The 26,606-nt window shown below is 38.5% G+C and overlaps 1 protein-coding gene across 4 annotated transcripts in view; it reads left to right on the top strand.

Annotated features, from left to right (window-relative positions):
* The window catches only part of ABCC4 (ATP binding cassette subfamily C member 4), a 142,144-nt gene that overhangs the window by 33,174 nt on the left and 82,364 nt on the right, over positions 1–26,606 (top strand). For all 4 annotated transcript variants that reach the window (XR_007201876.1, XM_048295785.1, XM_048295783.1 and 1 more), the window contains 10 exons: positions 1,990–2,079; positions 2,424–2,615; positions 4,138–4,232; positions 4,339–4,425; positions 13,257–13,353; positions 14,543–14,761; positions 16,675–16,815; positions 18,186–18,223; positions 18,530–18,630; positions 21,597–21,743. Coding sequence is in view for 3 of the 4 variants with exons in the window: in XM_048295785.1 (XP_048151742.1) it covers positions 1,990–2,079; positions 2,424–2,615; positions 4,138–4,232; positions 4,339–4,425; positions 13,257–13,353; positions 14,543–14,761; positions 16,675–16,815; positions 18,186–18,223; positions 18,530–18,630; positions 21,597–21,743 (1,207 nt within the window). In the remaining variant the exon portion in view is untranslated. The remainder of the gene's footprint in view (positions 1–1,989; positions 2,080–2,423; positions 2,616–4,137; positions 4,233–4,338; positions 4,426–13,256; positions 13,354–14,542; positions 14,762–16,674; positions 16,816–18,185; positions 18,224–18,529; positions 18,631–21,596; positions 21,744–26,606) is intronic.

The raw sequence follows: 26,606 nt of genomic DNA, 5'->3' as shown, positions 1-26,606 counted from the left end.
CAACGTTGGTGTAATGAGTTGTCAGGTGAACTTAGCTGCCATATTAGTCTTTGCTCTAATTTAAGTGCCTCAGTTTAGTGCCTAAAAATAGGTGTGATGAATTCAGGACAAATTGTCTTTAATTATAAGGAATGCTATTTTGCAAAAATATCATGCCCCTTAGGTGCGTGTGGCTGTGCTGTTTGCTTGAATTACTATTTTTGTGTTGGCTCCGTGATACCTTCCAGTACTGCTTTAATATATAATATGGCAATAATAGTTAAAAAACTTAAAAAAAAATTTCTGTAATCTTTTTTGGCTCTTACTTTATATTTTTTAAAAAATTTTGATGTGGGAGGAAATGTCTTTGCACTTCTGTGAGTACAGAAGCACAACCTCAAGAGGTCTGAAGAAGGGCCTGTGTGTCTGAAAGCTTATTTATTTTTTCCATGTAGACACTGTTCTAGTAAGAGATATTTTCTGTTCCTGCAAACTCCGTATTAAAAAAAGAAAATCTTTGGCTGCCATAAGTTGGTAGAGTTCTCCCGACCTTAGCACTAGGTGAGCACCTGAGCTGTGTACTCTGGACAGAGGAGTCAACTTCCGGGTGAAATGCTGGTTCTGGTTGGGGAGGGTGGTGGGGTTGTGCGGGGAAAAGGAAAAAAGTGCCACGCGTTGATGCCACCTTGTGGAAATTCACACTAGCGGCGGCAGTGGTTTAGCAGAGCTGCACAAGGAGCCCGAGTTCAGCTTCTCGCAGTGTGAGGAGCTCATGCGAGCCCTGCGGTGCTTCCGTGAGCTCTGGCAGTGGGGCTGCCTGCCTGGGGTTTCTCCTGTCACGAGTGAGCACGTGTGTGCTATCCCGGCTATCCCAGCTGTTGTAGATGTGGATGGATACTGGACTTCTGTTTCTTCCCAAATAATTTGAAATGAATTGCAGGCTTCCTCCTTTTGCAGTCCCAGAACTTTTTTGTCTTGTGTCACCTTTTGTATGGAGTTAGGTGATGGCCTCTTCAGCTGCTTGAACTTCAAAAGGTGGCTGGAGATTTTAAGGTATTCTTAACTGTGCTGTTCTGTTTTTGGAACTTAAGGCTGGGTTTTCGTTTGGTCCTTTAACCGGAGTACTAGTTTGGGGATTTTTTAATGTGTGTATTTTACTGTTTGCATTTTAGTGTCAGTTATGCTTAGTGCAGGCAAAGATGCATGTAAAGGCAGATTCTGTTACAAAGGTGTTTTGCTTTAATGAGAGGGTCCTTAGAAATGGCTGTTTAGCATAGCTGTTAAAGACATGAGCATCCTTTCTTTCCACAAGTAGGCATTTCTGCAACTGTGATAGAAGAGGTGCAAAATATGTTGGGAAATAAGCTCATACATAACATAAAGGATAGCCATACTGGGAAGTAATATTAAACAGACAATCCTAGGGTAGTGTATTTTCACACAGCCCACTACATCATCCACGAGAAGTCTGTGAGAACACCCAGCATACAAGATGAGGTTCTGTAAAATCAAATGTCATTTTTGTGGTTTTACTTTGGATAGAGCCTTGACTAGAGCAGACACAGTCCTGGCTTTCCTGAGGCTCTGAGAGCCTCAGCCCTCCATTTGTCTGTGTGCTCGGAGTCACTGAGCGTGTCGTGCTGGGGCTGGGAACGCTGGTGTGGTGGCCAGCACAGAGCTCGTGTTTCCCAGGATGCTACCCCGGTATGTGGGCTCTGAGGAAGCACTGCTTCTGCTGCCTGTGGCCTCCTTATTCCTTGAACGCTGCCTTGAATGCCTCCTTATTCCTTGAATGCTGTTTTATCTGTGTTGCATGTTTGTGGTGGAGGATGAGGGTCTTCCAAAAGTGTGAATTACTGAAGAGGCAAAAACTATATGCCTGACAGTATGGTGGGCCTATGGACTGGTGGTTTATAGTGATGTATGCACATTGTTTTCTGTTTCTAAATATTTATTTTGATGGTTTATATTTCATTACTGAGAAATCCTAACTTTTTCTTAAATCCACAGAGTTCAGAAACCCCAGCACTTCAACAAATTTCGTTTACTGTCAGACGAGGGGAATTACTGGCTGTGATTGGTCCTGTGGGAGCTGGAAAAGTAAGTCTTAATAATAATGTCATAAAGCTTTAGAGTCTATTATATGTGAAAACTAGAAACCTGAAAATGTACAGTTCCTTTATGTGTATAGTCACACATTCCACATTCAAGACAGGCCGATGGCCATCTGGTTGGGGAGGAGATGGTGTGGAGTTAAACTTTAGTACTTTGTATGTTGCTTCAAGACTGCATGAAAAGGGTTCTAGTGCTTTTCTACTGTTAGCAGTAGTTTGAGTAACAGGGTGAAATAGGCCATTGTGCCAGTAAACACTGCTCAATCTCTGTGATGTCTTTAATGCAACCAAACTTCTAATTTTAATTTTTTTTTTTTAAATCTTTTCCAGTCTTCGCTCTTAAGTGCCATGCTTGGTGAACTGCCTACAGACAAAGGTTTGATAAATGTTACTGGAAGAATTGCCTATGTTTCTCAGCAGCCTTGGGTGTTTTCTGGCACTGTAAGAAGTAATATACTGTTTGACAAGGAATACGAGAAAGAAAAATACGAAAAAGTTTTGAAAGTTTGTGCTCTTAAGAAGGTAAGGCTTTCTCTTTGTGTATTTTCTTTCCAAGATGGTTATTTTTATTTTAGTGTTCTTTCAGACATGTGGTACGTGCTGCGATGTAAAATATATGGGATTGATAGTTATTAGTAGCATGTGAAATAATTCTGTTGCTTGTAAAAAACACGTGTAATTGTTTTTGCCATCCCTGTGTAAGCATCATCTTCTAATTCCGAAAACTTCCACTAGGGGGAGGTATAGCTTATGGGAAGCACTGACAAATTTGGGAAAAGATGTTCCCTATTATTTCATAATTACATTTTAGCCCTTTTCACGTGTATTATGGTAGGGGTATGTGCAAATGCAATAAGAGATGATGCAATAACAAATGATCGAGCTAGCACTCTTTGTGACTTCCATTTTTTAAATAGCCTATATGCTTTCCTTTGAAATAAATGTCATGTTTGTTGTGTATTATGCATTGCCAACAGCTATCAAAAGAACCTTAGGGCTATATACTGGAGAACTTGCTAAACCCAAGTATTTTTGTGAAAAAATATATTTGAAAGGTTTGTGTGCAAAGGAGTTTGTGACATGAGATACAGAAGAGGATTAAGCCAGATTTGTCAAGAAACAGACATTTTGCTTGGCAGCTAAAAAGGTTTTGTGCAGCATGTTACGGTATTTCTGTCAGCAGCAACACAGGTGAAAAGCAGATGGTTACTGTAATGAACATTTTTTGCAGGTTTTTATACTTGACAGATAGAGTTTTAGTATCTCCTGCTGATATTCAGTCATGCTGTTGTCTAAACTTAAGGTTTTAATGACTTTAAAAGACAGCAAACAGCATTAAAAAAATCCCCACTTCATATTTGATGGTAGATTTGCTTTCATAGTTTTCTTGCAAATTTATGTGTCTTATAAAAGCTGTGAATAAGCTTTCAGAATATGCTTTGTAGCTTAATGTAAAACTTCTGTATTTCCTGAATAGGAAATACAGTAATATGACATGGAACGCTGTATAATTCTGTTGTCTTATCCACATTCCTGAGCTCCCAAATTAACCAAATCTGTGTGCATGTCTGTAGTTATTTCTCTTGAATACATTGCAGTAAGAATAAAAACAATGCAGTTTTTAGGGACATTGGCAAGATAATTTACCAATAATAGTTCAGTTTTTATTTTTTGTGACAGCTAATTTTGTTGTAATAAAAATGAATACATTTACTGTTAGACTTTTTAGTATTTTATTTGATTTTCTGAATTGCCAGTAGATAATCCTTTTAAGACTAAGGATAGTAGTGCACTTTCTTCTGGCCAAGTTGTAGAAAAAGTGAACTTTAGGATCTCATCTATTTTTTCTGCTTTCTCAATTACTGCTGAAAGTATGGAATCATAAAGTAACTGCAGATATTACGTTGGTATGAAACCATGTATTTTAATGTGATATGTTAATACTTTTCAAATAAGTAAATATTATGTTGAAACAGCTTTGTTGGTCTTTGAAGTTAAAATGATTTAAAAATATATATTTTTATCTGTTCTTTCACGTTCACAGGACTTGGAATTGTTAGCAAATGGTGACCTGACAGTAATAGGAGATCGTGGAGCTACTCTGAGCGGGGGACAGAAGGCTCGTGTAAATCTGGCCAGGCTAGTGTTTTTTGCTGTTTCTAAAATTTATAAATTGTCAGACTTCAGTGACTAAAGTAAACTAATGTAAGACTTCATGATACTGACATTTCTTTAAACCTTTTAGAGCTGTGTATCAAGATGCAGACATCTATCTTTTGGATGATCCACTGAGTGCAGTAGATGCTGAAGTCGGAAGACATTTGTTTGAAAAGTATGTTACTGCTTTATTTTCATTTAAAACACGATTGTTATATTGTAATTCCTTGTAGAAAAACTTGAGAAAGCATTTCTGGGGAGATGGATTTTATCACAAAATGTAGTACATTCACTTTCTGATTCGTTTTTCCCCATTCTATGTTATTGAAAGATAGAGGGGTTTTTTTCCCCCTCTGTGTTTTGTGGATTTTGTTCTTTATTTTTAAAAGCCCTGTAAAAATCTGTTCTGAAGATATTATAAGTAGAATTATTCTTAAAGTAATATATGCCATTTTCTTGAGGAGAATGTCGAATACATACATGAGTGTGGGGGTTTATGAATAATGGGGTTTATGAATATTAGTATTGAGTGAAAAATAAAATGAGGTGGGATTTTAAATCGCTTCTTAGTTTGCTACAACTTCACTTGCTAGTAATAAGCACTTAATTCAAGTGGTTGAAGGAAAGGACAGAACTGTCTTAGATTGTTGAATAATTTTTCTTTTTCTTTGAATGGTTGAAATTTCACTTGGGCAGGTGAAACAGGGCATGTGGCCTGCAGAGTAGACTGCAGAGAGCAAAAATAGAGGGAAAAGAGAGTGTACAAGTTTACTTTGTAAGAGAGGGATTCTGGACCTTCCTCCATTCCCAAAGAAAGAGGAGAGTGTTCATTAAAAGTCAGGTTCCCTTCTTGGTGAGTTTCTTCATCTCCATCTCTCTGAAACTGCCAAATCTAAGGCACATAGGTGAGCATGAGAATAATCTGGTTAGTCCCAGCCAGTATTTTGTCCTTGCTTTTTCACAGCTTGCTACTCTCTATTTTAAGAGGCATGATTTAGAATTTGTTAGAAGGAAAAACATCCATTGATAGAATTCAGTGGTCTTTGGTTCAGGTGTTCAGTAAATGCATTTTGTTTAGCATACTTGAATCCTTTGAATTCCACACTCCAAATACATGAATTAATTTGGTTTTACTGTTGTTCCTTCCTAGGTAATCATAAAAACTTGCAGAAATCTTGTAGAGATGGTCACACAAATTGTATTGAGTAGCAGTGGCATGCACATTATTTTTTCTCCATACAGGGAAGCTTTTAGTATCTAAATTTGAAAATTGTACATCCTGTTGATGTTTGCAGTTTCAAATCTGGACTCTCTGAAACCCCCTTAATGTTTTGCTTTATTTTATCCATTTCTTTGAAAGGCTACTGTTTGTTTCCATCAGCTAGTATGGAGTAAGGGTTTTATGATGCATAGGTTTTATGTTCATTTTTCCCCTGCCACGTCTGATAGATGGAGTTCATCACCTCTGTAGTTCACATATGCTATCAAATTCCTTTAATGCCTATTGAAGCTTTCGAGGCTTCAGGTGCTGCTCTTCTATTTCTGCACAAGATCTCTCTGCAACTCCAGCATCTGTATCAGTGCCTGAGTTCTGAAGGTGCACCCACCTGAGCTGTTAACCTGTCTCTCCCTGAAGTCTTAAGGTCTCTTCATGAAGAGGGAAACAGGAAAGTACTGTGATGCCTTCCTTGTGAAGGAGGTCAGGCTGCCTCTTCAGCTTATTCTGCTTTTCATGTGAGCTGTGACATTGGCAGCATCTGCATTCTACTGCAAAACTGGAAGTGTGGATTTTTGCATGTGCAAAACCACAAAGGAGATAGAAGCCATTGCTCTGGGAGCATAGCATGTGTTTTGCTGATAAATGTGTGAAGATGAGGAGGAATAAGGAGGTTATCTCAGAGAATTTGAAACTCAGAGAAGTAGCTGGGGTTTTTTCTGTACTTTTATTTTTTCTCCCGAACTCCAGATCAGATTAAGCAAAACACATAAAAGTAGAATGAAAGCATTTTTTTGAGAATGGACTGGGCGGAGTAGTAGTGGGAAGGAAAACTGAGCAATGCCTTCCTGCACAAGTTTTTAAGGGCGGGTTTTTTACAAACAGAAGTTGTCTTCTGAGGCCTTCATGGAAGCTGTAAAGGTGCTGGGGGTAGTGGGGAGAGCGTTATGTTCAGTAAGTTGCTTTGAAAAACAAGGCAAGGCATGTACTTTATTGCTTCCTGAATAGTGCTAGAAATGTGGAGAAGACAGAGAGCACTTGGGCAAGAATGATTTCTTAGAACATGGTGCTGAGGAATGTCCAAAACACCACTTCATGCAGGCTGCCCCCCCAGGAGTCCAAACCGCGAGGCTTAAAACAATGGGCGAGATGGAAGAAACAGGGGATTTTTTAATGAGAATCTGAAGTGGATATTGTTCAGTTCACTCGCTGGTTTTTTTCTTGTAATTTTATATTAAAGTTGAAATTTTTTTGCAAGTGTCTGGTCTATGTGTTTACATCAAAGGTATGTCCCGAGTAATTCCCCAAAGCTGTGGTATGTGGATGGCTGGTTCATTACATTTGCTGGTTTTCTGTGTTCTATTCAGCTACTGCAGTAAGCAGTTTAAAATACATAAATGCTTTTCAAATGAGAAAGAATGCAAGTAGCACAGCTCCAGTGGGAAAACAGACCATGATATTATTAATAAGGGATTGTGGCTCTTAAGAATTTCTTTGTGATACAGACAAGTTGTTCTGTGGATGATGGAGCAGATAAAGCCAGTTTTTCAATTAATTCCTTTTTCCTGGTCAGATTCCTTGGGACCTAGGGAGGTATAAACTGAAGATTTCCTTTTTTTTTTGTTATTTGTTGCCCTTTTTCCTGTGAGTTCTCTTGATAGTTAATAGTAGGCATGCTTCAGCCTTTTTCCAGTGGGGGGTTGCCAGTATAGTTATATGTTTTTTTACATATTTGTATGTGGATATGAAAATATGCCTTTATTTTATATTTATTTAAATAAAAATAGCTTTTAGTTAGCTTTTAAGAAATCCTATATTTTGAGGCCTCTAGTTTCAAAATGAGGGATAGCCATCACAGATCCAGTAGCACATTTCTTTGTATGGTGAAGTTTGGAACAGTTTTTAAGAAAATCATTCAGTTGCACTTGGATCCCAAGGAATTTCCTACTCTCTCTGTTTATCTATTTTTTGCTATAGATGATATGGTGTCAGATCACCTTTAGATAGAAACTAAATTGTGTCCCACCAGTGGTATTGACTCAAAAATCATGTTTTTAAGAGTGAGATTTATATTTCATCAGTCTATTGAAGCATACCTTTCCCTAGGTATTATTCCTTCCCTTGTATCTTTTCCAGTCGCAGGAACTGTGTGCCAGTCTCAGTTGATGATCAGCCTGATTTCTTTCTCCCCTGCTCTGTGCTTGTGAGAGTAGACAGAGTTGCAGGACAGTTTAGGAATCTTTTAAAATCAGACCTAAAGTTGTGATAGTTCTTGGGAGTGGTATGCACAGATGTATCATTCCTAGTATCAGGCAGAATTCATATAGGAAAAGTTCACAAAGATCTACTTGAACACCAAGATCTCTGGCTCAAACAATTCCTAGTATATGGACTCTGGAAGCTGGAAATGTGTGCCAGAGAAAGCATGTCTCTATGTTTGCCCATATACTTTCTCCAGCCATCCAGTGCTACCTGGTGCCTGGAACAGGTCAATGGATTTTGGGGACCAGTTGTATTTATGCATGTCTGGAAGTTGTCATGAGATGGAGATAAATGATTATCAAGGTAGGCATAGAAACAGAAGCAGCAGAGTAGAAATTGAGACAACATAGTAGAATGTGTAGGGTGTGTGGGTTTTTTGTTTCTGGTAAGCATAGTACGGTTTTTAAAAAAAAATTGTAAACTTTGAAATGTGCAAAAATAACTGGGAGATTGTTCTCCCTAAACCACTTAAATTTAAAGGGAAGGGAGAGGAAAACAAATATAGGAAGTAAATGAATATAACAAAGGCTTTATGCCTGTGAGCACTTCTACATGTGCTTTAATTTCATTTCAGTGGTTATTTTCATTGAAATGAACAAGTATTAACTAAAGTTAAACTTGCATGCGAACTTTCAAAAAGGAGTGGGAGAAAGAGCGTTAAGGAAGAAAGTAGAAGAAGAGACATTTTGCAGAGGTGAAAGAAAGCTGGTTCTTGGAGATAAAAACTTAAAAAAGATTAAAGAACATCTTGTCTCAAAGAAAAGCAAACCTGATAGGGAAGGAAGAACAAATGAGGAATTGTATGCACGAAGTGCGAAGACTCTTCGTTTGCACAGGGGAGCACTGTGTTGTTGTGGGCCCCCTTCTCAGTGTCTCCTGCTTCATGCTCTGCGCTATCAAAGCCCAAGCCAATTTTTTTTTATTTGTGTAGCAGTTTGCTGTCAAAGGGCAATGCGTTTTTTAAGTGGATTATAGTATACTGTTACTTATGTTTGTTAACTTAAAATACTCTTTATTTTTGTTGAATCGGAAGGGTCTAATTTCTGGAGAGGGCTGTCCTGATTCTGGTATTTGTGATGATGTATGAAGGTCACTGATGGTACGTTTTCAGGTGCCGGAAAACCAGGCAATGCTAACGGCAGTTCTGAAGATGGACAGGTATTTGGGAAGTCTTGGCTATGGGATGTGAGTTAATAGATGCATGCAGCAGGGAGAAGTGCAAAGTGTTGAGTCCACGAATGTAAAATGAGCAGGGATCAGTAGTGTGGTAGTTACATGGAGAAGGAGGTGTGGAGTGCAGTAGATCACAAACCCAGTATGACTTGGCAATGTCATGCTCTTGTTAAGGAAATGGCGCCCTGGGGCTTATGACCAGTACTATATGTGACAGTACAAGTAAAATAATACTCCTGTAATGTTTAGTACATGTAAGATCTCAGCTGAAATAATGTTTCAATTTTGTGCACTTCAGGAAATGTATAGACCAGCTTCATACTCCAGTACAGGTGGTCAAGAATCAGGTGTCCAGGGCAGGGAGGCAAAAAAGAAAGAAACCTATTTGCAACTTAAACGTCGATTTGGGAGACTTCTTTATTACTTTTGTTTTTCTTTCATGTCTGGAGGAGAAGGACTTCATGTATGAAGGGACTTTGTACACAGGAATGAACTGGTCTAGGGGCCCTTGGGGACATAAAGAATTGAAATTGCACCAGAACTTCAGAGAAAAATTTTGTAATGGTGAGGGTAGCTTGTCTCTGGAATACATTTTCAAGGCTGTTGAAATTTCTGTTTAGCTTAAACATGGAGAAGAACCCATTTAACTTCTGCCAGGAACATTTTTACATTTAAATTGGTTCTTAGTTGGGGAAGAGGATGCACCTTTCACAGTCCCTACATCTTGCTTTTTCTTGTACTCAAGAAAGGCTGAAGAACCTTTGGGTGTTCTCTGTCGGGATCTCGTGTGACTGTGTGCAGATGGTTGTGCACTTGTGTATTTGATAAATGTGGCAGTGGCGACTGGAGTTTGTGCAGCAGTTTGTCCTGTTGTTGTGCATTAAGTGTGCTCACTAACAAAGTGTGCCTCTTGAGAGTAGTGGAGAAACACAAGGAATGTGGACTTTGTGGGGTTTCAAAAGGCAGGTAAAAGGATGGTGTCGGTGCTGAGCATGCTCCAGCAGATGTCTGAATTCTTGGACCAGTTATGTCTCCTGCTGAGACGGCTTTCCGTGGGTTCTCTGCATCATCAGTGAGGAAGGGACACGCTATCAGACTGTGATTCACCTAGAATTGGGCTTTTCACCTAGTTGTTGTTCTTCCGTTATACAGAGCAGTACTTCTAAAAGTCGATGGATGACGAAACTAAGCCTTAGTGAACCAGTTAGAAAAATAAACACTTATGGACTGTTCTGGCATGTGTTGGAGGTTTTTTCCATTCTAAGACAATACCAAGTTTTCACTAACAAGGAATTCAGCAATCTCTCTGACTTTTGTACCAGCCCTTTCATCAGTTTTGCAGAGCCTACATTTGACCCCTGGCTTCGAGATCTGGCTTCATCTTCTATGATAGCCAAGGCACTGTACATATGTAATGCTCACTGCTGCAAAATGATGTTGTCAAGTGAGAGAGTGAATATTTAAAAAAAAAAAAAGAAGAAAAGGTTTTGAACATAAAACTCAAGTAGATTAATGTTAAGTATCTACTTAGTATTTTGTTAGTTTTCTGTGCTTCATAATGACCTGGTATTTTAATTGGCAAATTTTCTAGTGAGCTGTCTGAGCAGTGAGTTGTTTAGATTTAAGTATACACTCTTGTTGCAAGTTTTCCTGTCTGTGCTCCTGCCAGTGAATTGTGACAACAGTTTTTCTATGCACCTGTTACTAACAAACTATTCAGCTCACTTCTTTCTTCCCAGATAGACATGAAATCGAGAGTTGTTCTTTTTTAAAAAACTCTTAATTGAGTGAACTGATACATCAGTGGAAATACAAGTTTCCACAGTGATAATTTTTGTCTACTCCTCTGAGATCAAGATCATGCATGAAGCTATGCTGACAGCTCTCACAGTTTGAATTGGATTCCTCTATCCTGCTGTACTAGTTTGAAAACAAACCAGTGGGAGGCACCAAGTCAGAATAACAATTTACTGGGGAAATTAAAGGAAAGGAGAAAAACTAAAAGAAAACACTGGTTCAAACTGACAGAGTCAAGATACAACCTGAGTCCCTGTTAGGCAGGGTGGCGGTAGCAGTCTGGTAGAATGGTAGTTGCAGTCCTCTGAAGTGGTGATCCTGTAGAAAAAAGGGTCTGCTCTTCCTCAGGTCCAGTGGTGGCTGTGTAGCTCCTGTCCTCTGGAAATCCAGTGGAAGGGTTGTTTCTGGTGTTCAGAGTCTCAGATTATATCCATGATGGGATGCTTGGTTCCTCCCTCTGGGTGGAGCATCTCACAATGGGGTAATGAGTCATGAGGCCAGGTGTTGATTAGGCTCATTAACAGAAGATAGTCCGGAGGGAGTTATCTCTGAGTCATGTGGCAGGACAATGATGGGCCATTAACAGAAAGATAGTCTGGGGGGAGGAGGCAAGGAAACACTTCCCCACCTGATTTCAACAGCTCCTGAGGATGGTAATAGAATACACTGCAACCCAGGACAGCTGCAGTAACTCACTTTTTTTTCTCTTCTTCCCTCCCTCTTTCCAAGTGCAGAGTTTAAGTGCAGTGGGCTCACTGTGACTCAGGATTAAGATTTCAAGGTTTTGAGCCATCGGATTTTCTAGTGGCTAGTTTGTCCCAGTAAGATGTGAGGCATACACCTGGTACATGGAAAATGATCGGAATGGTGTATAGGCTGGGGGACTTGGGTAAGGGGAAGAGAGATCTCTTCACAGTAAATACCTGGTATGTTCTGTTTTGGCAACTTTCCTGTTAGGCATTTCCTGTAGCCTCTCTGATATTTGTCCAGTTCTCTGGATAGGTTTTGTGGAGGATAATGTTTTGTTGGATATCCTTCAGCTGGTGCTCTAGTTACCATATGGCTTGTTTCAGTGACCACATCAGAGTAATGCTTCCACAAAGAGCTTGGCGTATAAATAGTTGCAACTGCTGCAGATACCTTGATTAATTGTTATTTTGGCCACGTAAGAATGTTGTGGGTTTATAGTTACTTTTGCATATCAAGCATATAACTTTCTCAGGAAGAGTGCTGCTTTTCACTTCATTTTTCCTGCCCAGTTAACACTATAATGTACTTTCTGCATGTATTATGGTAACAGTAGTATTAACCATCTACTACAGTCTTTGTAGGAGTGAAAAAATAGATGCTGAAACCTCTGTAGGGAGTTAATTGAAAGTATGAAATGCAGTAAGCAATGGGATATCATTGTTGTTAAAGTCATGTTCTTTTTCTGCCTTACTCCCTTTACTGCTTATTTGCATTTCAGCCTTGAATTTGGACCAGATGACCCACTGTGGTCGCTGGAAGGTGACCCTTCCAGCCTTACCCATTGTGTGAACTGGGAGATGATGGCCTTTGGAAAGGCACTCCTGATCCAAACGAAAATGCTAATCTGTCACTGAACACTGCTGTTCTAGAAAATACCAGTTTCCCTTGTTAAGACAGCGAGTATTTGAGAAGAGGTTGTCCACTTGAAGGATTTGTCTCCCTGCTTTGTTTCTGTGGGGATGAAGGCAGTGAGAGTGTTGGGTCTCAGTTGTGTCTGTACTGTCCCTGTTGTACCTGAAGAATGTGCTTACAGACCTCTGCATTTGTAAACCATTGCTCCACTGCTGTGTTTTTTGGGGGTTTTTTTGTGGCTCTGGTGGCCTTTCAGGGCTCTGCTGAAAAGACACCAGCTATCTATTCTACTAAAACTGTATGGGTTTCACCTGCATTTGATGACTGGTCCTAGTGTGCCCAGTCCCTTCTTTTTTCCCTCCAAATCCCAAACTTTTGGTAAGGTACTGGAGAAGAAGATAAGTTCTGAATCCGTGGGAAAAGGTCAGAGCATTTTTCCAGGATCTCGCTCCTCTACCTCAATACAGCTTAAAATGTCGTTTAAATCAGTAGTACTGTTTAATTCTCCAGAAGTCTCTTTGGCTTAGTGTTACAGCTGCTCTGAAAGCTTCTCTCAAAGAAGTTACTTTTACCGGCTGTATTTGTCCATAATTTCCCACAGTATCTTGCCCTTCTTCCTCTTTCCTTTAGTATAATTTTTAAAAAATACTCTCTTTGCAATTCAGCTTATGACATGTACATTTGTTACAAGAATGTTTAAGACACTTTTAATGAAATGTCTTCTTGCCTCCTCTTTTTTTCCAGACCAGAAATAATTATATTTCTTTTCCTTACCTTGAAAACCTACAAAGTTAAATAAGGAACATGGTTGTTAAGTTTTTATATAGTTTCTATAAATCTAGTAAGCATGGTCATCTTATTTTAAAAACTGAGTAATTGAATAGAAGGGGTTTTCCAGAAATAATTAAAATCTTTTAGGACACTTAATTTTAATTAATATTTCCATCTCTTTGCAGATGTATTTGTCAGGCCTTACATCAGAAGATCTCTGTTTTGGTCACTCACCAGTTGCAGTATCTCCATGCTGCAAATCAGATTCTAATTTTAAAGGATGTAAGTATGTCAATATCTATACTTAGACTTTGTAAATATCCTTTTTAATCTAAGAAAGGGAAGAAAACCAATCAGGTTTTTATTTTTAGTTTGTAAATGTATCTTCTGTCTACTTATGACTACATATGGTTTTTAAGTTTTACAGTTACTAATAAGCTGATTTTTCTTGGAATACTTTCCCTGAAAAATCTGTTTCTGAATTTTATCATGCATGCAAATAAATATTTTAAATATGTGATGTGAATTAAAAAATCTTATTTCTTCAAACATTTTGTCTGGTTTTGAAATAAAGTTGTAGCTTTCCCTTGCTTCAAATTTAATATGCTGTGAGAGAATTTTGAGAGAGACTGTGTTAATGCTTTGCTCTTATTGTTGTTTCTTACACTTCTCTGTGAATTAAGAACTGTGTTAATTTTGCAACAAATCCATTTTTATTACAAATTTTTTTAACAAATCCATTTAAATTAAGGATGAGAAATAGTTTCAGATGCCTTTGAGAATGAGCCTACCAGTGCAGCTGGTTCCTTCCCAGCTTTGTTGTACCAGCTACTTAGAGGTAGAGGGGAGATGCAAGGACTGCAGTTGGGGCTTTTTTTCCTGTTTTTTTTTAAGGCCGGGTAGTGAAATATGTGAAATTACTTTTGATGTGTCATGATGGTGCAAAAAAGGACACTAGCCCTCTTTTTCCTTCCATTCAGGTTGCTTTAAAAGTTAGAGTAGCTCTTGAGAAATGAGTTTGTGGCGGAGCTGAAAGAAATGTGGACATGGTCAGTGTTGCTCCTTGTAAGGTTCTGCAAGGATCAGAAAATGAAGATGTTGTTTACCCCTGGGCTGGAGCAATATAAAAAGACTGATGGTTATGTGTGGAGTATAACAGGTTGTCCTAAAGCTGCATGGCTTGGCTGTCTCCCATAGCTTCTCCGGGGAGGTGATTCTCCCATGACTGTAACTGGGGCTGTTCTCATCCTGTTTGTTGGCCCTGTTAGCTGCTATGAGGCAACTGGTCAGAGCCTAAAGAGCTTGTTTCTGCTCTTCTAAGTGAGGAACTCATAGAGGCTTCAGCTCAGCTACTGCAGTAGGATATGTGCCCAGCAACTGCAGAACCCCAGAGGTAGCAAGGACAGATAAGAAAAATTGTCCTTTATGGAAAGTGTATAATGAAGATACTAAAAGTTTATATTAATTGTAGGGTAAAATGGTGGGGAAAGGTACCTATGCAGAGTTCCTGAGATCTGGCATCGACTTTGCTTCCCTTTTGAAAAAAGATGAAGAGGTGGTAGAACAGCTGTCAGTTCCAGGAACTCCCAACCAGAAGTCTGCCCGGAACCGAACTTTCTCGGAGTCCTCTGTCTTGTCCCAGGATTCGTCTATCCACTCACAGAAGGATGGAGCTGTGGAACAACCACCTGTGAGTGCTCAAAGGATAGAAGTGTCTTGATTCTTGTCTGGTTGGGTTTTTTCCTTAAGTTTTGATATGGGCTTTCCCTGCAGCACTGGGATTTCAGGGATTAATGAATTGCATTATCAGGTGAGAGCTCACCTGCGGAGGACTTGCGCAGCTGTGCTCGGCTGGCACCTCACAGCTCAGCGTGGTTCTGCTCAAACCCAGCAGAGTCAGTCTGTGCAGTTCAGCATCAGCTCTGCTGGGTGCTGCGAGCATTCCTTGTATGTGTCCAAAGCCACCACACTGTCTTTCAGCCTGTCCTCCGACTGCAGTGCTTTAGAGGGCCAGTCCCACTGTATTGGGTGGGTTCAATGTGTTTGTACAGTGTTGGATTGAAATTAACACTTTCCCTGAAATCCTGTGCTCTGGGAAGTGCATGTAGAAGCTGTGGCTTTATGCAAAGTCTGCATTTGCATGGCTGGCATTAACATACCCTCAAACGTACCCATGTGATCTTGAGCTGGCCCTGAGGGGATAATCCTGGGACATCACTGCCTTGCTCTCTCCAGCCCTTTTGTTGGTGAAAACAGAAGGCTTTGTATGGTGCCAGTGTGACTTCCAGGTGCCTCCATATCTCTTGGCCTGCACAGTGCAGAAGCAGCCCTAAAGTTTCTGTACCAGAGGTTGCCTTCTGCTGGTGTGTTTGCATTCACATCAAACAGTGCAGGCTCCCTGTGACCCTGCTAGCACTGCATACATGGAACAAGCAATCCCTCTATCTCCCTGATGATTGTCACCTTTATGCTGTGGGTCTATATTATTTCTATTTCTTCTCTACAATGAAGAGCAGTGAGATTAAAAAAAAAAAAAAGCTGCGGACTTTTTAATACCTTTTTGAAGAATGGTTTTATGCTCCAAAGCAGTAAACTTACATTACTAATATCCCAGTGGCAACTCCAGTCTTAAATTCTCTTAAATTTGTGGAGGTGTCCCAAACTTTGTAGCAGCATTAGGACTGTTGGATGGGGATGGGGAGAAGTGGGAAGGTGGAGCAGCTGGAGAAACAAAAAGCCAAGATAGGCTTCTCACCTTTTATGGATGAGTAGGTTGGATTTCTCTTTTCACGTCTGTCAGGTCTCTTGATTCCACTGCTCTTGTACAACCATGTCTTGTGGCAACAAAATCAACTATTACATGTCCATTGAAGTGACACTAGTTTCTATATTGCATATACTGTAAAAATTAAAAAAAAAAAAAATCTATATTTTGTTCATTTGTGTGGTTCTTTCACCTTCTTTATGCCTGTATCATTTTTTTCCTTCTCTGTTTTTCAAGGTCCCCCATCCATTGTTTGTTCAGTATGATTTCCCATTTGTCATTTTACTTGTTTTCCCTATTAACAGATGCTTTGTTGGTATTTATGAGGAAATGATTAGGACTTTATGGATAATTTGTAAGTCTTGGGCATATGTTGGTTGATTTTTGGTACATGTAGAAGAGTATTTACTTCAAATACTTTTCTGGAAAGGAAAGGTTGCACACACTTGCATTCTGAAAACAGAATCTTCCCCAGGTAAGGCCTTAGTTTCTGGAGCTGTTATGAGCGAAGGTAGTGTATAAGAAAAGAAGAACCTGGATAGTGGTCAGAGTAAATATTTCTGGCTATATGTGAAGTTGCATTATATTTGGTGATGCAATGCCAAATAAAATCCTTAAAGTGTTGCTTTGCAGAGTAGATTTTTCAGTATTACTGCACTGAGACTAATTTTTTTTTGTCGTAGCTGTAGTTGGATACTTAAAGTTCTTATATGCACAATCACTTTATCTCCTTGTTTAATTGTTTGCTAATTCTGAGCCATTGACTTTCAAGTGGCTTAGTCTGCATCTGTAACTACAAGGTTGATGGGCTTTATTCTGTGGGCTTTTTTTTCTTCCAGGGTGAAAATGCACTGGCTGCAGTGCCAGAGGAGAGTCGCCATGAGGGAAAAATAAACTTTAAAGTTTATAGAAAATATTTCACTGCAGGAGCAAACTACTTTGTGATTTTTATACTCTTAGTATTTAATATTTTGGCACAGGTAAGTTGTTGGGAGCCGCAAATAATATTGAATGTATTTTGGGTTTGTGAGGTTTTTTTCTCCCTTTTTTCTTTCTAATATAGTGCATACTTGTTGCTGTAATGTTTCATCTAAAATGTTCGGAAGCATGGTGTTCTTTAATAATTTTGTAGTGTACCCGTGTCAGCATGGAATTTTGGTACAGCTTTGAGCGGTCTTGCACTGATCCTTATTTCAACAATTTTAATACTTCACTAAAATAATTACTTTGATGACAACTTGGCACAAAATTATAAGCCAGTGTACTTTTTTGAGAAAGAGAAGAAAATCATAAGGTGTGTGAAGTGGTGCTTAACAAACCTAAACAGTCAGTATGTTTCCAGTTGAGGAGGGTAAAGAGATTTACTGGGTATGGGAGGACAGAGTCTGACAGAAGTTCTGAAAGAACAGCTCACCTGTTGGGTAATTGCAGGTTGTGCAAAAAGTTTAGATGGAGGGTCACTGTTCAGCAGAATAAGAAAGTGAGGAAGAGGATAGGCAAGTATTTTGTTTAATGCAGACTGTAGCAGGTATGTAAAAGAATTTTTAAACAAGGAAAATTATTTTCAAACTTACTGAACGAAATGGTGAGCTGAGGAAACTGAGTGAAGATATCTTATTGCCTTTTTCTCTGTTCCTTGCTGAGAAAGCTCAAATTCATTTCATGGAAATGATTTGTCTTGGTTGTAAAAAAATAGTCTATATATTTTAACATGTTACTTACTTTTTGCTTGTCCTTGAATTGAGTCTGTTGGGAAGATAGCTAAGCAAGATCAAATCTTGTAGTAGACTGCCCACAACTTCAAATTCACATGAACAGAAGTGTATTTTGAGATAAATAACCCTGTTACATGTTTGTAGTCACCTCTTGTCACAGAATGAAGGTGGCAGTAGGAATTTTTCCCTCCCTCTCCTCTCTCATCCTCCTTCAACCCCATTTCTGGTAATTATCTCCAGTAAACACAAATTTCTGGACTGGTAACATCAGAAAGTTTGTTAATCAAAAAGCATTTTGGAATATCTCTTGTAGCAAATTTAGGAACTGAGAAAATGAGTTCTTTAATGTTCAATTAACATACATTAGGAAGAGCTGCTATATTTTGTTTGCTAAAGTGTATTACTTTCCTTTAGTTTGCTAACATGTAAGGTAATTTAAGGTAACTTCTCTCTTTGTAGAGCACCTTCTAATGTGCTTGGCAAATTGCTGCTGGTCTTGAAAGACTGGATGGCATACTTCTCTGAATATGTGATGTTTTCCCAGAGAGCTTGAAAGAATAGCAAGTAAATTTAATTTTCTAATATTTTTTTTAAATTTTGTAAGATGATTCTTGTATTTGCCTCTTTTACTCAAGGTGGCCTATGTGCTCCAGGACTGGTGGCTTTCTTACTGGTAAGTTGATGATAATAACTGGCCAGTTGTTTCTGCCTTTTCAGTCAAGTGCTGTTTGTTTAATTGAAAGGGAAGGGAACCTGCTCTAGAATGGTTCAGGTTTTCCTCTGACTTCCACTTCTTTTGTGGGGGAAAAAATTTAAACTTTACGCTAAGTGTAGACTGTGACTGCATCTATTCATGTTGTGATGCATGTCGGTATCAATACATGAGATTTTGTGAACTGAAGATTTCAACAGAGTTGAATCTAGAAACAGCTGAACACACTTATTTGATGATGGTTATCTTCTGTGTGCATTTCCACAGGGCAAATCATCAAGGAAACTTGAATCTCTCAACAAATGGAAATAATGGAACAAATGAGACTGAACCTCTAGACCTTAACTTTTATTTGGGAATTTATGCAGGTAATTGCACGTGCACATCTGTGCGCATCTAAGAACTATTTATTATCTGATAGAGAGCTTTGAGAGGTGCAAAGCAATGGCAGTGTGAGGAAATGTGATTTCTAGCAGTAACTGACCAGTGTCTTAACAGGTTAGGACCCTGAATCTTGCTTTCTGATTAAATTAATTGCAATAAATAAAATAAATCTGACAGAAGGAATAGTTTGAATGCAGAATCTTAATTTGCTTTGCCTGGATTTTGGAAAGTGAACCAGGAATTGAGTATTTGAAAAATCTGTCACATTAAATTGTGGTTATTGTCTATATATTAATAAGTCATTGAGCTAAATCTTCAGTCATTGTATGGATGGCAAGAGGGATTACTAATGGATCTTTGTTCTGTGCTGTTCTGAAACTTGGCATGGCTACATTTCTTCTGAAGTGCCATAGCAAAAGAACAGGTTTTTAAAAGGCATCCTAGGTGGGTATGCAAAGCAGGTTGTTAAAAAACATTTCAATATATTTCAATAGGTAGCATATATGCTTCTGAATATTCAGAAAAGGGCGTTGATCCTTGCATTCAGGCATCCAAACATCTTGAAAAACTGCTCCAAGATGTAGTAAAAATTGCCACAGAAGAATCACGTGCATGCTCTCAGATTCTGCTATTTAACACTCCTAGTGATGTACGGTTTTGTATGGCATGGTAATTTCTTCATGGAGATGTAAATGGTTGGTGTGAGAAAACAGGTGGAATGCCAGAAGAATATGCATTGAATGTATTCAGAAACAGCTCCATGGGTGAGAGAATAGGTGCAGGATTTTTTGTTCAGTTAAGTTTTCTGGAATCCACGTGATCTGAGTGGCTGACAGAAAACATTGTGTTTGGCCTGGAAAGCAACAATTTAGGAGCCAGATAAACTTGGCTCTTATTTTCTCTGTGTAATGTCTTATTTCGTGAGCTGTTCCAGCGGACTGCACAGTATGATTAAATGTGGCAAATTTCACTTTCTCTGACCAGAGAGCCTAAACCACATTAGTGAAAATTTTATCATTTAAGGAATATTTTGCTCTAGATAGCAGAACAACAGAGGTTACCTTTGTATTGGAATGTTCAGATGACTTAAAGATATTTGCAATGGTTGAAGAGACAGCATTGACTTACCTACACAAAATTGTAAGTGAAGTTGGCGAAGTTATAAAAAGGTAGTACATTTTATATGAAATACATTATAATCCAACTTATCTTTTTCTATAATCTCTAAAACAGTATAAAATAATTTAACATTTTTTATTTCTGATTCTCAGTGTTTGGAAAGACAAAAAAAATTCACCACTGTAGTTCCTTCTTAGTCCTTGTTGCTTCTCTGAAACAGAGATTTAGAAGAGTAAAATTGCTGTTAATAGGAAACACTGTTGGCCAGAACCAAGGTACCAGTTCCACACCTCTTCTATAAGGTGAATATGCAAACGGCCCTTGTCTCTCTCATACTGAGGTTCTGAGTTCATGAACAGGGAAAGCAAAGAGACAGACCGGGTGAGGGACTTGGAAGCATGTCTTGTTCTTCCTTCTCCCCAGCCATTAGGTCTGTTCAGGTGCTCTGTTCTGTGAGGGTCGTACCAACAGCTTCCAGCTGCTTCCAGGCCTGAGTAAAGTTGTACAGAAATGTGGGGTTCCCAGGATGTGGTCCCTCTCTTCCTGTTGCTCCCACAGACTGCTGTTAGGAATGGGCCACAGCCATAGCCTGCTGCTTCCTGCCTCTCCTGCTCCCTTTTTGCTCTCCAGCTTTCCTGTTTGGGTATATGCAGTTACTCTTGGAAAAGTTGTCTTCTCCTACCTGGCCTGGAATGCAGCAGCTGGGACAAGGCAAACAAACTCTCATCCCATCCACCATCTTTTTTCTTAAAAACAGCACCTTGCAGACTAAGAGCAATAAACTGCAAACAGGCAAACGAGAGAGTGATGATACCTTTTCTTGCTCCCTGGGAGGATACAGAAGGAAGCAGGATGGGATAGCTTAACCACGTCACATAATTTAAAACCTCCCTCTTTCCCACTGTTACTATAGCTGTTCCTGAATTGTGTACAATTTTAACCTGCCCTTAGAAGAGGCAATGTTTTCTGCTGACAGCTGGGGTCTAACTTCAGCATGTCCTCAAGACCTGAGGTAGCTATGCTGATTTTCTGAAGCAGATCATGTGGAGCCTGGAAGCTCTGCCTAATGTAAGGTTTACACCTTCACTGTTCACCCTTATTGACAGGGGATTTGTGCAGCCACATTGGAGATTATGCACAGCAAACAGAGCAACAGCAATCTCATTATTTATGTCAGTTTTTTGCCTTGGAGCCCCCTTGTCTTGTAAGCAGAGTTGTGCCCAGAAGAGTCTGCAGACCAGTTCCCTAGAAGGACTCTATTTCACGCGGCATAAGGAATGCATCTTAGAAAGTGTGAAAGAAGTACACATAATTTAAATGATTTGGCGTGTTTTACAAGGGGAAGAATGACATGAGTGGTTTGGGCTGATGTGGAGTAATTCAAGGTTGTCTCTAAATAGCCATGTATATATTACTTGTTTAATACCTGCTGGCAGGTGTTGAATCTTCAGTGACCTCTGCAATCCACAATTACACATGGGACTTTGAAATGAATTTTTTAGTAAGGCTGTTATGCAGAAAGTTTTAATACAGATTTATCTCATGGGTTAACAGACATTTCCTACATTTCTATGAAGTACCAATTCTTTCAAACAGAAAAGGAGAAGTTGATTAAATTGATTCTGTGATAGTAACTGAAACTAGTGACAAATGTATCTGTGTTCTGCACTCAGTCTGAGTCCCCATAGGCTTAAGTTTGGATTCTTGCTATATGCAGAAGTCCAGAGAATTTGATTTTAGTTCAGTTTTATTTTTAGCTTTTTTTTTCTTCTGAAAGATCCGTATCTTTTTGGAGGCTCTATTCATGGTTTGGGTTTTTTTTTTGTTTCAGGTTTAACAGTGGCTACAATATCATTTGGCATAATAAGAAGTCTTCTGGTGTTTCAAGTTCTTGTCAATTCTGGTCAAAATTTGCACAACAAAATGTTTCAATCCATTTTGAAAGCTCCTGTCTTGTTTTTTGACAGAAATCCTATTGGTAAGTTTATTAGTATAAAAAAACCCTCAGCATTTAATGTATCTCCTTGATTGCACAAATTATACCATTTCTGGACAATTAGAATTTTGTAGTATTTTTGCACTTTTGTTGGGTTCTTTTGCTTCTTTCACTTAGACTCTCTAAATTTAAATTTTTACTTAAACACTTTAAATTTAACAGTGTAGTCTTTTTCAGTTTCAAACTCAGACTGCTTATTGATGATTCATCTTACTGTCTTTAAATGGCAGCTTACAGAACAGCGAATTACCTGTAGCTTTGGTGTTGTGTGTTGACCTGTATTTGCACTGCTGTTCTGATGCATTTTCACAGGGTGTCTCCCATATGCTGAATGTGTATGAATGCATTTTGTAAAACTGTGATCCAGATCCTTATGTTCTTCAAAAGAAAGGAGAGAGAAGCCAGAGCAGAATGAAGAGTGGGGAAGTGGGTGGTACTGATTGACTAGCCAAAGGTTTCTCTTTTACATGAGAAACAGAAACCTGATGGTCTTCACTCCCTTGGAAAAAAAGGGGCATGGGCTTGTTCTCATAGCACCAGGCGACATTTAATTGTAAGGATATATAGGGATGGCTTTACTGTTTCAGAGAAATTAGTAGTATTTTCAAGGAATAGATACTCATGTGGAGAAAAGGTTCATGCCCATGATATGATGAACGAAATGTGTACAATTTGATCTTAAAAACGCCCCTAAAGCTGCAGAAGTTTAGGGCTGTGTTACGTGGCCTACTTGTACAGTGACTGTGTGGAAATGTAAATTCAAGGCCACTGCAAAGGATTAGAAGGGAAGCTCAAGAGATGGGTTGGTGGAGAGCTAGTGAGAGCACATAATACATCAGAAGAAATCCTAGTGCTGATGTGTCAGACAGGGATTTTCCTCTTCTGTCTCTTGTGTATGTGTGCGCAGCATATGCAGTAACTGTATTTTTGAGGGAATACATAATGATCTTGTAAGAATGCCCATAAATCTGGCTCATAATAACAAACTAAGAACTAGAGAGAAAACAGCAACAATGTAGAGTAACACCAGTTTGCTTTGTAACACTGTGAAGCTCCAATTAGCAGTGCATTGTAAAACTGACATTCATAAAACCTGCCTGTCGCTGGTATTCACACACTGTTGTGACTTAGATGTGTGTTTCTATTAAACAGATACTTTATAGTAGAAGATTAACTTCAGGATGCATATATTTCTTTCCCTTCATCTTTCTTCTGGTCATGGTAGCATGCAAAAGTACTGCTGTTCTGATCTCTACATCATTTGAAAAAGGAAAAAAAAAGAGAAAAAATGGCACATGAGACAATGTTCTTGTTCAGAATTGCAGCATTTAGCAGTTCTGAAATCCTGTTTGTAACATCTGTATTTCATTGTCTGATTTACATGGATTTCTAACTGTTTATTTATCTTTTAGAACTTCACATGCAATTTCTTGCATTGAGGTGGGGTGTATTTTTTTTTTTGTTTTTTTCCCCTATCTTTTTTTAATATGCTTATAAAAGACATACTGAAAATAAATTGAAATTATTAAATGCCCCTTTTTCTAGTGTTGTGATTGTAACAGCTAAGCCAAACTATTAGTTATCATATCCCATATTAGCAAAGCTGCAATGTCAAATCTGTCATTTAAGCATCCAGCATGTTCTCAGTATTTGTGTGAAGTCTCTAAGACCTCAGCAGAAGCAATGCTGAACTGAATTTTGCTGTTTTATTTATCAAAAAATAATCAGCAATTAAAAAATGCCACGGCTAGTATTTTGAACACATGATTATCTGTGTTCCAGAGTCGAGGAAGGAAACTTAAATAAATAGACATCCCAAGCTCTTAGTAATTCTTACTGGGGAAACAGAGTAGTGAGGAGCATCAGAGAGTCGACATTAGGAAATGGAAATACGTGGTGAATCATGACATGTCTGTCAGCTCCCAACAGTGTAGATTCAATCAGTGTTGGTGAATAAATGAGATGACTTACTTGTAAAAAAAATTAATGCTTTGTGAATCAGTTTAGGCATGAGCCCAAGATCTCTCTTCGCAGGTTGCATTGGCAATATATAGGGAGGGGAAAGTTGTAAAGGGAATAGTAACCAGCATCTTACCCAGATGATAGAAGAATGTCAGTGTATTTTCGGAACCTGGATTACATAGCAGAGACAAAAGGAATATAAGGACCCCGCTCCTTTCTCCCTTCCCAGCCAAAAAAATTTGTATGTACATAGATTTCACCTTTCTGTAATTTGGCATAGGTCTAAAAATAGTTAACCATTACTGCATATTTTGCATTGGAAGAACCTTATTAATAAATGACCGTCTGTTTCTTTCTTAAGCATTTAGTCTAACCCTACTGAGCTGATAATCCTAACTGACCAAAGTGTATTCAGAAAAAATTGCCATTTATTTATGACTGAAATTCAGATTTATCAGCAGATACCTCTACTGCATCACTTACACAGCGATAGCGAAAGCTTGATGGGTAGTTGAAGTGTTAGTAGTTTGGGTTTTATCACATCTGACTTGTTTGCATTTGTTCACAAAACTTTTTTTTTTGAGAGTAGAATTTGGCTCTTTGGGAACTTCTTTGCTCTTCTACCCATATCCCAGTAAGGGAATAACATGAATGTCAAACTATCTGTAAAGTAGGAAGATGTGGATGTTTTCTATTTCATAGTGAATGCTTTATATATTGCTCTTCACATGTCACTTGCAGGAGTAAAGGGGTTGGTTTCTGTGCACGTCTAGCACAAGAGGGCAGCATGATCTGTTTTATCCCAGTCGAGCATTACAGCGGCTTGTTAGAAGGATGACAAAGTTCATCTGTTACATTTTTAGAGATGGTATTTGAGGAGTGAATTTTCAACCTCTCTGCTGAGCAGTAGTAATGTGGTTTCATTCAGTTGTCTTCATTATCTGCAGGAATAGTATTTTCTCCGGATATTTTATGCAATAAGCTTTTCAGCTTCATGTAGTTGTGAGTTCAGGAACTTTTTTCGTTTTGGAATTAGTGGCCAAAAAGTCAGATAGTCCTCTAGAGTCAGAAGAGTCCCATCAGGGAGACCTTCTTCAGCCATTATTCCTTTTAATTTCTTTTACAAGGTGTTTGTAACACTTCAAAACAAATTTGTTACAAAGCTAGGTGAAAGGGACCTGAACTTCGGCAGCAAAGACTGATTTGGGAGTTGCCTCTTTTGAAATTAGTTTATTATTGAACAGTTCGGAGAATCCTAGTTTTGATGAGCTTCAGCATTTGATTCAAGATTACTTGCTTAGCTTGTAAATGAATTGTTCTTTTCCAGGATTTAGGGACAGAGATTAGAGAAGGGATGCTAATGTGTAACATGCATCATTTCCAGTTATGGTAGTTTTAGTGTAAATTGTGTGTAATTTTGAATTGCATTGAGTTTAGAAAGCTGAAACCTGCTGCTGCTCTGCTGATGGGTGCTGTAAGAAGGAATGAATGATATGCATTAATTTGTTCAGATAAAATAGGAATCTCTTCCCCTTCTAGAGATTCTGTCTAAAATTTAAATTGGACCAGAATCACTGAACAAATGCAGCTTTTTTTTTTTTTCTGAATTGTATCTCCCCAAACTCTTGGTTCTGACAGTTCATAGGAGGAAAAGAAATATTTTGGCAGACTTTACAGCATTTCTGGCCTTCTTAGAAATGGGAAGCCCTGAATTGTGTGATGGTCGTCCTCCACCTGTTAAATTAACAGATTTTTTTTTTCCCCACAAATCTGTTGTGGAAGCATTAAATAAACATTGATCCCTTTGAGTGCTTACCTAGACTTTGAGATTTGACCTGGTTATAAAGAGAAATATTCTTTTTTGGTTTTGGCAGCCGGAAATGACATGCTGAACTGATAACTAATAGCAGCACATGAAAGCAAATTCCAAATATAAAAAGATTAAAATGTGATAGAAAGCTGTTGTTATAATGCAGAGTTTGTTTTTCTTTAAGGCATAAGGAATTTAATTATGATGTTCATAAATCAAGTGTTGAAATGCTTATGATTTGACAGAGAAAGTTCCTTTATAGGATTAAAAGCATGTTCATCAATGCACAAATGCCTATCTGCATTGTATCTGACAGAAGTGTCAAATGGGCAATGTTGTTAAAGGGGTTTCAACCATATAATATTTGCAACGAATATGGTATTTCAGCAGTCTGAAAATTACAATGCTGATAATGAGGTTGTTAAATTATACTTTATCAGTTGGATAGTGAAACTGCTCTAGTTAGTGTGCATTAATGTATGCTTGTTCACACAAGTGATTCTGCTGAACAAGTAGCATGTTCAAACAAGAAATACTGGTCTTAAACCGTGTGATTTACAGTAGGTGGTGTTTTGGCATATCATGCAGTTAACAAGGCAAAGCTTCATGTTAAGATATTTCGTTTGTAGTCTCATTCGTCACTGATATAAATATTCAGTAGCAATGCCAGGAAATGTATTGTATTCCTATTTGATTCAATGACTCAATTGCTTTCTTTTTTTTTTCTTTTTTTTTTTTTTTTGGAAACAAGATCTGTGCTATCTTTCTGATGCAGTTTTCAGATATATCCTTGTGGTCAAGATGAATTCTGCAGGGTTGTGGAAAACTGTACCAGCTCTTTTGACAGCTTTCATGTTCTCTTAAGCTAATACAAAAAAATACATTGTCCTTAAAGCAGCAGAGGCTTTGTTTTCAACTCCTGTGCCAAGCTCTAAAGCGCGTTCACATGTGCACAGGTTTGTGAGTTTACGTTGGAAAGAAGTCCCTATAGGAGAACCTTTTGTTGTAAAATAAAAACACAGATTCTCTCTTCCGTGTTGGTAATCACTTGCATTTGTTGTTATTAAGATGGC

The sequence above is a fragment of the Corvus hawaiiensis genome, chromosome 2 (assembly GCF_020740725.1).
Source record: "Corvus hawaiiensis isolate bCorHaw1 chromosome 2, bCorHaw1.pri.cur, whole genome shotgun sequence".
Taxonomy (NCBI): domain Eukaryota; kingdom Metazoa; phylum Chordata; class Aves; order Passeriformes; family Corvidae; genus Corvus; species Corvus hawaiiensis.
Note: the sequence above shows the minus strand (reverse complement) of the source record. Positions and strands in the feature narration are given on the sequence as shown.